The sequence below is a fragment of the Tupaia chinensis genome, unplaced genomic scaffold (genome assembly GCF_000334495.1).
Source record: "Tupaia chinensis unplaced genomic scaffold, TupChi_1.0 Scaffold000494_1, whole genome shotgun sequence".
NCBI lineage: Eukaryota > Metazoa > Chordata > Mammalia > Scandentia > Tupaiidae > Tupaia > Tupaia belangeri.
In genome coordinates this window covers 2,118,403-2,131,976 of record NW_006160006.1, presented here as the reverse complement: position 1 = coordinate 2,131,976, position 13,574 = coordinate 2,118,403, and the positions used below count along the sequence as shown (strand labels likewise).

The 13,574-nt window shown below is 53.8% G+C and overlaps 1 protein-coding gene across 1 annotated transcript in view; it reads right to left on the bottom strand.

Annotated features, from left to right (window-relative positions):
* The window catches only part of XPO7 (exportin 7), a 44,409-nt gene that overhangs the window by 9,148 nt on the left and 21,687 nt on the right, over positions 1 to 13,574 (bottom strand). The window contains exons 15-25 of the mRNA XM_014590881.2: positions 10,744 to 10,879; positions 10,203 to 10,276; positions 8,988 to 9,068; positions 8,226 to 8,289; positions 7,774 to 7,882; positions 6,885 to 6,991; positions 4,721 to 4,809; positions 3,975 to 4,082; positions 1,215 to 1,297; positions 583 to 797; positions 244 to 382 (exon numbers count right to left, since the gene is read on the bottom strand). Of these exons, the coding sequence (XP_014446367.1) occupies positions 244 to 382; positions 583 to 797; positions 1,215 to 1,297; positions 3,975 to 4,082; positions 4,721 to 4,809; positions 6,885 to 6,991; positions 7,774 to 7,882; positions 8,226 to 8,289; positions 8,988 to 9,068; positions 10,203 to 10,276; positions 10,744 to 10,879 (1,205 nt within the window). The remainder of the gene's footprint in view (positions 1 to 243; positions 383 to 582; positions 798 to 1,214; positions 1,298 to 3,974; positions 4,083 to 4,720; positions 4,810 to 6,884; positions 6,992 to 7,773; positions 7,883 to 8,225; positions 8,290 to 8,987; positions 9,069 to 10,202; positions 10,277 to 10,743; positions 10,880 to 13,574) is intronic.

The following is a 13,574-nucleotide window of genomic DNA, read 5'->3' as shown; positions in this document are numbered from 1 at the left end:
AAAAAAAAAAAAAAAAAGGAAAGAAAAGCTCTTAAGGACACAGGCTATGTGTCCTCGGCACCCGCACAGGGCCTGGTCCCGAGGACGGCTCGGAGGGCTTGGTCAGTACCTGCTGGGTAGAATGCGCATGTCCTTGAGGCCGACAGCCCAGAGCGGGCACCCTCTGGTAACGGGGGGAGGCTGCTTCGGTTCAGAGCTAGGTGGTGGGACCGGTGCGCCCGCCCGCTCCCCGCCGGTGCTCACCCAGTGCAGTGAGTCCTTCGGAGATGGAGGAGAGGATATACATGACAACGTGTGGCTCCAGGCTGGCGATGAAGTTCATGTGGTCCTGGCTCAGGACTTCCAGTAGCGAGTAGTAAGACTGGCTGAGCTTGGGGTAGTCCTGCGGGGAGGACGGCAGTCAGCCCAGGCACCGCGGCCGGCACGGAGGGAGACCTCCAGCACAGCGGCCAGCCGGGAGCGCTTAGTTACAGCGCAGAGGCGCTAGCTCAGTCTCCAGGGAAACGCTCCGCTGTGGTCTCGGGTTAAAGAACGGACCGAAGGCGGGGGAAGGCAGGTGTTATGGCGAGGCCCACGGCTTACCAGGAGGTCACTGTGGGGGATGGACAGAAGCAGCTTGATGAAGGTCTGCAGGGCGTTGTCCAGGGCGTCGTCCCCATACAGACGGAAGACTCCAAAGTTAACGTAGCTCCCGCTGAGAGCAGCCTTCAGCATGGAGAAGCAGATGGAGATGCCCTTGAGCTTCAGGGCGTAGACCTGATCCTTTGGGACTTCTCCAAGCGTCAGGATGCGATTGCCTGAGCAGACACGTAATAAAAGAAAATAAAATGGATGGACACACACACACACACATTTGCTGTTTTAAGAAAAGATTTAACTTTATTTCTTATTATTTTGTAACTGGTTGTAGGGTTCATGTACTCACCATGGGGGAGGAGGAGTGAGAAAGCAAGCTACCAGGTTCGGGACTCGAACCATGGTCAGCCATGTGGGAGTCCAGTGGCTTAAGCACTACACCACCTGCTGGCCCCCACATGCTCTTTCTTAACCACAGTACCGTCGGTAGGTAGCTGGCAGATCAACTCAACCTGCCTGTCTAGATGCGCGAATTCCAGCAGCCCCGTGACAGCTGCCGCTCTGCCAGGCTGGCTCGAGGCCACCCTGCTCACGGGGACAGCAGCGTCGGGTCCCGGGCGTCTCCTCACAGCACTCACCATACATTGTGATCATCTTGCTGGTCTCTCGGAAGAGTAAGATGCCGTTGGGGGAAGAGACGTCGAACTGCAGTCGCTGGGACCTGAGCAGAGGACACAGACGGAGAAGTCAGAGGGTCTGCCTGGGAGACGGGCTGCTCGGGCCCGTGGGGCACCTCGGGTGAAGTGCTGGCTGCCTATCAGAATGCGGGCAACCACGCCAACGGAAGGTATCTGGCCGGTGATGCTGTTTATACCTCAAAAACCAACATGCCAGATTCAAGCTCTGTCACTCAAACTGAAAACATTAAAAAAAAATACAGCAACAGATGAATTACTCTTTTAAAATACTCATTTCACTTGATTCAAGTGTGGCTCCCACTGGACACCTCTCGGTGCTGATGCACAGCCCACCTCGAGAGCCTTGGCGGCTAAGGGAGGGCACACACACCGGCCTGCCTCACGAGGACGAGACCTAAGAGGACCGAAGGCCCCAGCGGAGGCGGGCAGGCAGGGCGGGCACGTCCACCTGCTCCAAGTCCCTGCCTGCTGGTGCAGCTACGGGGCCGTACTCCATAGCTGGCAAGGCCTCGAACCGGCAGTCCCTGACCTCTCTCCTGCCCTTGCAGACTCTGGGTCCAGCTGAGCCCGCTGTGAGCACGTGCCCGATCCAGCTGGCTAAGGCTGGCGGGCGGCACGGCGTGAAGCCCCTGCTGGGGTGCCTATCTCTCCTTCTCTCTCAAGAAAGAAATACACGTTGAAAGTCCGGCTTGAAGCTGTGCTGATACTCCTTTACGACTGCCCCCTCCATGGGCCCCTCACGCGCACGCGTGTCCCTGCAGTCCCATGCATCACGGGGTGGGTAGCCGGAACACCACCTTTACATGGGCTTACCTGTGGGGTCACTCCAATCCCCCGCTGAGGACATGCTGGCAGCTCCCACGGCACCGAGAACACGCCCAGCCCTGGCTGCCTGCCTGGGTGCTTGCCTATCTGGGCCTGCCCGGGGGTCTGACTGCCTGACTCTAGGCTCCGGCCAAGGGCTGCCTCAAGGCCCAGCAAGCCCTTCGCTCCACGGTCCTTGCTGGCGCGTCCTGTCTGAACAGCTCTGTTCTGCAGGGCGACCAGAGTCTGCACATTTGGATCCCAACTTAAATGGTGTCTTCCTGAAACCTCCTCCTGCCCTTCAATTCCCCTCTATTTTATCACCTCGCTTTGTTTTTATTTTTTTAGGTTTCTGCCATAGGGCTTGTGCACTCTCACTGGAGAGAGAGAGGGGGGGCGGGGAGGGAGGGAGGGCGGGCCGGCACGCGCGCACATCCCCAGGGCGCATGGCCTACCACAACCTGTTCTCTTGGGATTTTGGGCTTGCATGTATACATGCTCAGGGTTATTTTCAAGCACGCCTTTCTTTTTTTAAAGAGACTTTTGCTCTAGGACATGTGCGATTACCGAAGACAGACAGACAGACAAAGCAAGCCATTCACCCTCAGGAGGGATGGCTACACAGCAATCCCTTCTCCTCCATTTTCCTCCCAGGACTGTGGGCATGCACATGCCTGGTGCGAGTGCCCAGTCTCTGAGTCCGGGACTCACACAGTCAACTGTGCAGGAGTCCAGTGCCGTAACCACTATGCCACTTGCTGGCCCCTTCAAGCTTCATTTTCAAGCCTCCAGGTCCAGGACTTGAACTGTGGTTGGCCACGTGGGGCTCCAGCACCTTAACCACCATTACACCTGCTGGCCCCCATGCTTTGCTTTTCTCATAGCACTTAACCACTGTCTCAGATGATCGTCTGTGGCTGTCACCGTCGTCTTCCCCATCGCATGTAACCCTGAAGAGGGCAGAGGTGTGGTACAGAGCCTGGCGAGCGCCCGGCAGAGGGCAGGTGCACTGAAGTAGTTATTTCACGAGTGAACAAGTCTCAGCGCTTAGCCTCGTGGGAGGTTACAGCCTCTGAGCACTGCCTGCTCCCCTACTAAGGATGCTTGACAGGCCTTAGTTCTCCTAGGAGCACCCCAAGACAGGTGCAAGACCAAAATTCTAGCAAAGCCTAGGAGCTTTTTCTTTTTCACTACCCTTAAATTATGGGGCAGATGAAAAATGTGGTGTTTTAGACATTTTCCTCACTTTTTTAAAAAAAGTGTATCTTTATAGATCCAGCTGCCGTCTGCCTAAGAAATGCCTTTCTTTCGCACAGGTAACCTAGCACAAAAGCCCTCCTTCCTTCGTCTCTACCTGACATGCGACGGAGGGGGCACCTCTGCCAGCCGCTAACCCGTGTCTGTGGGCAGGGGAATCTGACGCTTCTTAAAACAATGGGTCTCTTTAGACTCTTCTTACGGTAATTTATCTTGGGCCAGCAGGTGGCGTGGCAGTTAAGGCACTGGGTCTCACATGCCTGACTCCACGATTCGAGTCCTGGACCTGTTGGCTTGAAAATCACGCCAGGAGTGAGTACACGTGTGCCCAAAATCCCAGGGGGAGAATGGAGGAGAAGGGACTGCAGCGTGGCCATCCCCCGGTGACTTCTCACTTTCCTTCTCTCTGTCTTTCTCTGGCAAAGACCTCCGCAAGGACCTCACCTCCTGCAGGCACGGCGCTGAGCAGAGTCGGAGGACACCCTGTCACACTCACCCCCCACACTTCCAGCAGTTTTCAGTCCTGACAGCAGCGAATCGAGCCCTCTCCCACAGTCTGCCCAGAGCTCAGGGTGAGCAAATCCTCCCAGGGCTGACTCCGAGGAGGGCCCATGTGCCCTGAGGCCGCGTTCCTCTCACCTGTTGTGAACTAGCTCGGCCATCAGCTTGAGCACGGGGGTGGTGCAGGCTGGGTCGTGGTACCACAGCTCGATCGCCCGCTGGAGAATCGGCATGTAGGACGGATATCTGGGCAGGAGAAGCTAAGGACGGCTTCCGAGTACAAACAGGTACAGAATTCGAAACGGCTGCCCAGTTCTAGCCAAGCACACGCTGCCAAATCCAGCTGATCTCTGCCTCTTACCTGCTAATCTTAGTCTAAGCAGAGGACGCCGAAGTTGCGTGTGTCCTTTAACCGTAATGACACGCTCGCTTGCACTTGCGGAGAGCTGTCCGTCTGAGTGCGTGACACGCGCGGTACACCCCATAGCTCTTACTTCACACGGCTTTTACTAGGTGATGGGGGGGGACGTGTCCTAGGCACTCGGATTTGAAACGATCTGTTCAAGGTCACGAAGTCAGTAAAGGTGGGATTTCGAAATTCCTAGAAGCTGTCTTCTCAGTGCATTCAAATGTCCCTCTAGCCTAAATGCGGTGAGGGTCACGTGCCCCAGTCTGCAGCAGTACATGGTCCCATGGGCAGTTATGTCTGCGGCCCAAAGGGAAACCGGAAAACCGCCTCACAGTGTGCAGTCCTCAGGACCCGCGCCGTCGGACCACCATGGGCCGGGGGTACGGGACCTGCAGGCCTCTCTGCTCCCTGCATTTCCTCCCGACCCCTCCCCCCACACCAGGGGCTGCAGTGCCGCCAGTCTGGGTTGGGATACATCCACTCGAACAGCATCATGAAGCTGGTCTTGGCGTTGAAGGCGAAAGCGATCCCTCTCAGGTCTCTCACTAGGCCCACGAGGGTCCGCTGCAGCAGAGGCACACAGGTCAGAAGTGGCACACACACTGGTGGTGTGCTGGGAGGTAGGACCACAGCTCTCGGCAGGGCCAGGCTGGAGCTGCTCCGTGCTCTCTAGCCCAGGTCTGCCTCCCTCCCAGACACCCCGAGTCCGCCACTACAATGCAATCTTTCCCTTTTTTGAAAAATTTTGCGATGGGGCACATATACCCACAGGAGATAGAGTGAGACGTCACACCCCAGGGGAGGTGGCCGAGCCACAGTCCCTTCCCTTCCATTCTCCTCTCAGAATTCTGGGCACACATGCACACGTGCCCTGCATGGTTTCTGAGCTGCTGAGTCTGGGACTCAAACCGTGCAGTTGGCCATATGGGAGGGATCCAGCTGCCTCACCATCATGCCACCTGCTGGCCCCAGAATGGCATCTTACTTGGAAAACTGGTATTGTAGCTTGTAGTAACAAGAAAATAGGATGGGCCCTGACCCATTACGACAAAGATAGGAACGGAGAGGCTCGAAGATATTATAGTGCTAAATCGTGTAAGAAGTGGAATAATAAAAGAGCCCGTAAAAAAAGTTGGAGAAAAGAAAAAAATCCACCCAGGTGTCACACACGTTTGAAGGGGAGCTGGGTGCAGACCCCGACAGAATGAAGCAGAGGGGGGCTGCCCTTGGTCTGGGTGTCCGAGACTCGCGGAGCTGGTCAAGCATGCTGTCTCCTCTCACGGGAGGACTTGAGGCCGCAGAGGCCTAAGAACAGCCGTGCTACTGGTGGCAGGAGGGCGCATCTCAAGACTCCAAACCCAACATTCCATTTCTCAACAGAACTTGGCCCTGGGGCCTGCCCAGCAGTGCGTCTGCTCTTAGAACCCAGGTCAGGAGGGTGGTGCGTTCGGGGACCTGACTCACTTGGCAAAACGACTCACGTCTGTGAACAGTCTGCTTTAAGCAAACAGCTCTGGTCCCAGACTGAGAGCAGTCTGGTCTAAGACAAAGACAATCTAGACTTGCTAGGTCTAGTCTTGTAGCTGAGTAGTTAAGGGAGTTGGATACCATAGGGCCAACCATGTGGTTCAAATCCTGGCCCTGGCAGCTTAAAAAAAAAAACAACAAAAAACTGGAGGTCAGGGGGAGGTGAAGGAGAAAGCTCTCCCCAACAGGCACAATCACACCCCAAGTACTTTTCCCCACTCTCTCTCCTGTCGGGATTTTAGGTGCACACATATGCCTGGGGGTTTTCTCAGGCCACCAGGGCCAGGCTTTGACCTGTGCAGCAGCCGTGTGGGATCCAGGCCCCTTAACCACCAGACCATAAGGCCAGCCCTGAAACTCTTCTAAGTGACACAGGTGGCGGGAGAAATCTTAATGGAAATCAGAACTCACAGACCTCATTGATAACAGAATGGCTGCGGAGTCAGGAGACGTTGCCACGACAATGAAGCAATACTCAGTACTCCTAAGCCTTACACGTGAAAATGGCTAAAACAGCACTATTATGTTTTTAAATCACACACATAGACTCTTCCCTCCAAATGCACAAAAATAAACCTTGCTCTATTATATTTATTATACTGGAGAAGAAGAGCTGAAAAGTTAATAAGTTAGAACAGCCTTCATGAAAAGTTAATAAGTTAGAACAGCCTTCATGAAAACAGGGAAGAGTAGAAACAAATAAAACACACAGATAAAACAGCTGAAACAAAGCCAAAAAAAGCGTTTTGTTCTGTTTTTTGGTAAAGATCAGTAATACTGACAAGTCTTTGGCAGGTCGGATCTAGGAAGGAGCAAAGCTAGTAAGCAGAGTAGAGTGAAAAAGCGACCTGAAGATTCAACAGAGATTAGAAAGGCCGCAAGAAAATTATAAATAACTTTATGCTAACACATTTGAACACTTGGACAAAAAAAAGTCTTAAGAACTGCTTAAGAACACACTTGGATGTGAAAACAAGCCTATAGTCTATACCACTCTTTCTGTTTCAAAACCCTCAGATCTAAGAGCAGAACTTTCAAATGCTGGACTGAAAGCTCTCGGCAGGGCCGGCTGGCCTCGATAGGAGTGACTGGCCAGAGGGCGGGACACTCACCTTTGCTTCTTGCTCGTTGAAACTATTCGTGCTAAACATCTGGGCCACGGCCTCGAACGCTGCCGTGAGGGGCAGCATGAACTGCTCGTACTGATCTTCATCCTCTCCTGTGAGAGAGACAGCCCTGCGTGACCCCAACGCCAAGACTGCAGGTCGTACAGGAGAAAGGGGGAGAAAGAAGCAGACCCGAGAAGGAAGGGGCCCCCTTGGTACCCACAGTCTGGGAGCAGTTTAGGCGTAAGACGGACCTACAGACCAGAATTTTAACACCAGCCGGTGACAGGAATCATCGAGCCCCGGGGTGGCTCAGTTTTTGCTGAGTCAGATTTCCATGGGCGTGTGTTACGTCACTGATTTACTTTGGCTTAAGAGAGAACTTGGGAGTCGGCTGGAAGGACTGAGGCTGGTGTGGAGAACTGGGTGAGACGTGGACTTGACAGAGGGGCTGGGGGCACTTCCTTCACTTTGCTGGTGACCCTCCTTTTATGATGTCCCTTAGTAGGATTACATGTAAATAGCTTGAAACTGGAATGGCATCACCGAGTGCGTTACTAGGTGACCCCTCCCCAGCCGCGGCGATCACCGCTGAGGTGGTGATGCCCTCCTGGCTCCGATGTGCCAGAGGACCGGGCAGGCCGAGGTCTGGCTCAGTGTGGGGCAGGGGTCTGCTGGCTAAGCAGCTGCACCGGGGAGACCTAGGAGAGACGCTGCAGCCTGCACACAGTCTTCTCCCAGTTACAGGCCCAGGGTGACCTGGCCGGGGCTGGCTGCTGTTTTGGTGACTCTGACTGCTGAACTACAGGAGAACCCCAGACTTGTTTTCTGTCCGCAGATAAAAATTTGGAACCGCGCCAGGTCACTTCATGAGCTTCTAGATTTATTGCAGTACCTAAATCCACCATGAGGAGACGCCCAAGTGCCGTGTAGAAGGTGGTCCGACACCGCATGTCTGTCAGGTTGGACTGATTGTTAATGCCCAGAAATGAAAAGTGCTCGCTCTATGGGAAAAAAGAAAACAAGTTAAAAAGGTAAAAACATGGGTTAGAGGCAGGAGGAAGTCAGTACTTTGAGAACTGAGCCCTTTCTAGCTAATGGCTTCGTGGTCATCCTTAAGGATCTGAGGATTATTCTCCTCTTGATTTTTTGGATTACTGCTGTGAGCAGTACGAACTCATCTAAAGCAGGAATAATTGCGGTGACTTCACCGTGAGAGGTCTGACGACTGCTCAGGCTGATCTGGTGGTGTGCTGGGAGTTAGCACCATGGGGCTCGGTCCACGGTCCCCATCTCTGCATGTCTAGGAGTGTGTGCGTGGGGGGCCGGCAGGGCTCGGGTACTCACCGTGTGATTGTTCAGCATGAACTGTACCGCACTAAGCTTCACCAGCTTCCTCACGCTGCTGTACGTAAAGACGGGGCAACGGTCAAGGAAAGAGCGGAACCAACCAACCTTCAGGCAGCGGAAACCTTCCAGAATAAAGTACCGGTTACCCTCGCATCTGATTTTCCCACACCGCCTGAGTGCCCTGGACGAAGGAAAACGTGTTCTCTTCAAAGCAGTACTTAACCGATCGATGAGAACACCCACGCCAACGCCCAGCGGAGCTCAGCCCTAGCAGGTCCTCTAAGGGCCGAGCACAGCGAGGGCAGGGACTCCAAGAGAGGACCGAGCCCGCAGCCCTGCCTCGGCACCCGTGCACGAGTGGGCAGCTCTCCCACTGAGAGTGGCGGCAGCCAGGCACGCCGGGGGGACTGAGAAAAGTCCCTCCAGTAACCTCACAGGGCTCACCCTGACGTGAACAGCTGTCCTGGGGCCAGTTAGACCACAGCAGCCCTAACCCGAGTCAAGAGGAAGGCTGGCCGCTGCCTCTGTGGACGCTTCTGCCAAGGGCTGAGTCATCCTCAGCGGGGCTCGGCCTCTACTAAGTGCCCGAACCTTGACCACACGGACTATACGCCTATGAGACAGACCTTCCGAGCAGGGGTAAACCTGCAGTACACTACTCGGCTGTGCGCTGGCTCATTCTGAGGGGCTGGAAGTACCCGAGTACACACTAAGGCGCGTTGAGAGTGGGACCATCGGGGGCTGCCCCAGAAAGGATATCCGATGGAGAGGTCGTTGAGCAGCTGCAGCGTCTTGGAGGTGATTGGCTCACAGCGGCCCCAGTACTTCAGGTTGGTGATGCTGGAGGACAAGAGAAAAGACAAGCCAGAGACACTTTTGATTTGCCTGGTTTCCTCGAGGGCTGGGAGAAGAAGAAAATCATCCATCAAAAGTCACCACACATCTGCATCACCAATTCACAGACATCACGACCACAAAAAAAATGGGCATAAAATCTCCGTACTTACATTTGGTGGACTAGAAAAATTATCCTTCAGATAATCTTCACTACTTGGTTCCAAAGCTACACTGGCCCATACCCAGGCCCTTGGAATTCTGGGGCACTCCAGGGCTGATCTCTGCAGCAAGGGTAAGAGATTCCTGCGGCAGTGATAACACGCGGACGCATGCACCTCTGCACCGGCGCCATCCACTGTCGGCTGCAGAATCCTAGCCGCCCATGCTCGGGCGCTCGGCGGAGGAGCCCTCAGACCTCCTTTGCTCTGTCCAGCGTCAGTTACTGACCAGCTCGTGGACAGGAGTGCTTAGGGTTGGGACACCTGGATGGAGTGGCCAAACGCCACTGCACACAGCCCCGGGTAATACGTTTGGCTTCTAGTGTGTGCTAGACTGAGCTCCTCAGGGGGGAGATGTAACCAAAGGGCACAACTTAAAAAGGAAAAAAAAAACCCAAAGAAAAGGTCAATTAGGAGCTCTGATTTTGGAACAGTTCATAAGACAGCACCGGATTTTGGAGACTCAGGACTCTCAAGGGTATGAAACTTCCTGAGAGGAAGAAGCCCCTCGCGAAGCCAGGCTCTCCTCCGGGGGCCGAGCTAGCGGCGTCAGTGCCAGAAAGCGAGCGCCTGCTTTCGGCATCCCCAGCGGCGCAGCGGCCGGGTGAGAGGCCAAGTCCCGCTCACCAGGGAGGGAGGTCTGTTTCACTAGTGCCTGGACAGGGTTTCACCCGTGATTCCAGAGGCTACGGAGGAGATGGTACAAGAATAAAACGGAGTCCTTGCCTGTACAGGCCTGGGATGCTCTGGGGCCGGGCCATATCTCTAAGCACAGCTGTCACACACTCAATGCACAATTTTCTGACGCAAACGGCCAATGCTGGAATACCAAGCACTGGCAGCACGATGCCAAGATCACAGTTTACAGTTGCAACAGGACTGCGAGGGACTCTTGCTGGTGGCAAGCGGGGACACTTACATTTTTCCTATGAAGACGCTCAGGACCATGGTCTCATCGTTCAGGCCCAGGACTTCTGAGAGCCGCCGGTACAGCTGGTGGGGAGGTCCAGGAGGAGAAAGCATCAGACACATGGGTTAGAACCACCACACCCTGCTCTGCTGTCCATGCATGGGGGCGGGGGTGGGAGGAAATGGAGACAGTCCCAATGCCGGGCAGACTTGACTGGAGGGAGGAGCTAGTCTCTGAGGGGCAGTAAACGCTGGCGAGATGGCAAGCTCATGCCTGGTCCCTCAGTCCTGGAATTAAAGGAAGAATGCCAACCCTGCTGCTCTGCACACGGGCTCACGTGTGGAAACCACCTTGCGGGGAACGGCTGAGTCGAGCAGCCCTGTGTTTGACAGGTGGAGCGTGCTCGATCAGTCTGCCAGAATCCTGGACTATGAGAAAGCACGGGGACTCCTGCGTACCCAGACTCTGCAGGCTGGACCTGACCTGTTCCCAACTGCGGCCCTCACTCGGTCACGCCATAGTGAGAGGCGGAAGAGAAGCAGTCTGTTACCTTCGAGGACTTCTGCACCTGGTCCCCGATGTAGATCTTACGGAACTGTTCGAAAAAGCTCAGCATGGCCAGTTCCAGCTTCTCGTTCCCCGCCTGGGCCAAGCGGGAATCAGTGAGGTTCATGAGCTGGAGAACCCTGGAGGAAGAGCAATGGTGAGGCTCAGTGGCGGGTCAGCTGGTCTCGAAATGACCCACACTAGCCCAACAGTCTCCTTCCCATCCTGCCCGAGTCTCTGCAGGCTCTAAGCTGGAAGAGAACGTGATTCTCCTCTCCCACCCCACAGGAGCCAAACCGCAGCCCGGCCGAGCTCTTATAGGGCTAGACCCAGTAGAAAGGCCGGCGTGAAGGCAACGCACTCCCTCAGAACTTCTAGGAGACCACGGTGGGCAGATTCCTGCGTCCCAGTTCATCCAGGTAAAGAGGGACGCGGGAACCAGCAGTTAGCGTAATGGCTATGTCACTGGATTCCCACGTAGTCGACCGCGGTTCGCGTCCTGGACCCGGTGGCTTAAAACTCACGCCAGGCGTGTGTGTGCGCGTGCCCAAGATCCCGAGAGGAGAAGGGATTGCGGCATGACCATCCCCCCTGGGGGGGTGATTTCTCGCTTTCTGTCTCTCTGTCTCTCTTTGTCTGTCTGGCGAGCGCACGCGCCCTATAGCGAAAAACCTCTTAAAAAAAAAAAAAAAAAAAGAGGGATGCTGGCCTAGACCAGAGGTTTGCAGCCATTCTGCTCTCAGAGTCAACAGAGGGATGCTCACAGGCAGGTAACACTTCCGGGTCGAACAACTGATATATGGCCTATGACTGTCCCTTTTTCCTGCACCCCACTCCCAAAAGAGGATATGGAACGAAGGTGAGTGCAGGCTGAATGAATAAGAACGACATTATTACAAGGGAGTCATGTGACATCGACAGTGTGGGAACAGGTGAGCTCCCTGCGACAGGCCTGTCACACGTGAGCCAGATCAGCCTGAGAACCCGTCTATAAGACACGGCCTAATGAAGTGCACACTGACACACACCAGGCTGCAGTATCAGAAAGGAACTGGATTTTACCCTTACTAAAGCTTTGTCCAACTCTTCAGAAAATGCCATTGGGACGTCACCATGGAAACTCTACTAGGATTAAGGTGCCTGCAGTCAAGAGGGCAGCTGATGAACCGGGTGTGGGGAGAGACTTTCAGGAGGACGAGGAGGGTTACAGGCTGACACGTGAGACCAGTACAGTCCCCAGGCATTGTGTTAAAATGTGTTCCTTGGGCCAGCAGGTGGTGTGGGAGTTAAGGCGGCTGGAGTCCATATGGCCGGCTGAGCAGTTCAAGTCCCGAACCCGGTGGGCTTGAGAAACGATCTGGGTATGCATATGTGTGTATGCGCGAGTGTGTGCCCAAAATCTTGAGGAGAATGGAGGAGAGGGGACTGTCGCGTGACCATACCCCGGGCGTGTCTCACTGCCCTCTCACTCACCTGTCTGTCTCTCGCTGTGAATGCACGCGCCCTATAGCGGAACTAAGAAAAAAGGGTTCATCTTCAAGGAGTGCGTGCAAGAGTCGAGACCCCTTTAGGGTAATGACTGCGAGGTTTTGTAACCATTTCCGTGACACAGAACCCCTGTGGCTCCCCCATGAGGGTAGGTGGGTTTTCCCAGAGGCTACAAGACGTGCAATGTCACAACAGCCCGGAGGGCCCAGCTGACCTCTCCCTTCCAGACATGAGAGCGATTTTAAAAACGATAAACAGGGTCGCGCTTCTCATTACTTTCTTGGTAAAACATAGTTATTTTTCATGAAGTTATGTTACTTATGTGAAAGAATAATAGGCTTACTATTTTAAAGTGAATTAATAAATATTTTTCACAAAAGCCAAGCAGCCTGGGCCAGCCTGTGGCTGGTGGTTAAGGTGACCAGACCATACAGGGCCAACTGTGTGGTTTGAGTCCTGGACCTGGTGGCTTGAAAAACATGCCGGGCGTGTCCGTGTGTGCATCCAAAATCCTCAAAGGAGGGAACGAAGGAGAAGGGGTGAGGTGTGACCACACTCCATGGGGTGCTTTCTCACCTTCCCCTTCTTTCTCTCTGCCAAATGAGGGAAACAAAACAAAAACCATGCACTTTGAGGTCCTGGATATATATATATATAAAAAAATGATTTCTTTCTTTCTTTTTTTTTGTTTTTTGGTCGTGGGGCATGTGTGCTTGTCAGAGACTGGGAGAGACAGTGAGAAGAAAGTGAGAAATCACCACACAGGAGAGATGGGCATCCCACAGTCTCTTCTCCCCCCGATTTTGGACCTGACTGGCATGATTTTCAAACCACTGGGTCTGGGACACGGACAGCAGTAAGTCATGTGGGAGTCCAGCACCTTAATGACTATGCTACCTGCTGGCTCCAGGTCCTGGACACTTTTTAAGAGGTAAGATGGGGCCGGCAGGTGGCATGGTGATTAAAAGTGCTGGATTCCTATACGGCTGACCATGGTTCGAGTTCCAGACCTGGTGGCTTGCTCTGCCTCTCTGATCAAGGTTGAAAAATAATGATAATAAATAAATAATTGTAAACTACAGGGTAAAATAGTTTCAAGGTCAAAAGGTTTGAGAACATTTGCTTTGGGTGTTAAAAAAACTTGCCATTTTATTCCTCAGTTAAGTACCTTTTTGGAAATTACTAATTATGCTCATTTTTCCACCTTTCAACTTAGAAATATAAAATTTTCATGCTCATGTAAAGGTTTTTGATAAAATGAAAATTACAGACACACAAAGAGCCAAGGCCCTGCGGGTGGCCAAGTGTATGGTTGTGGACGGGGAAGGCCGTGGAGACTCGCGACCC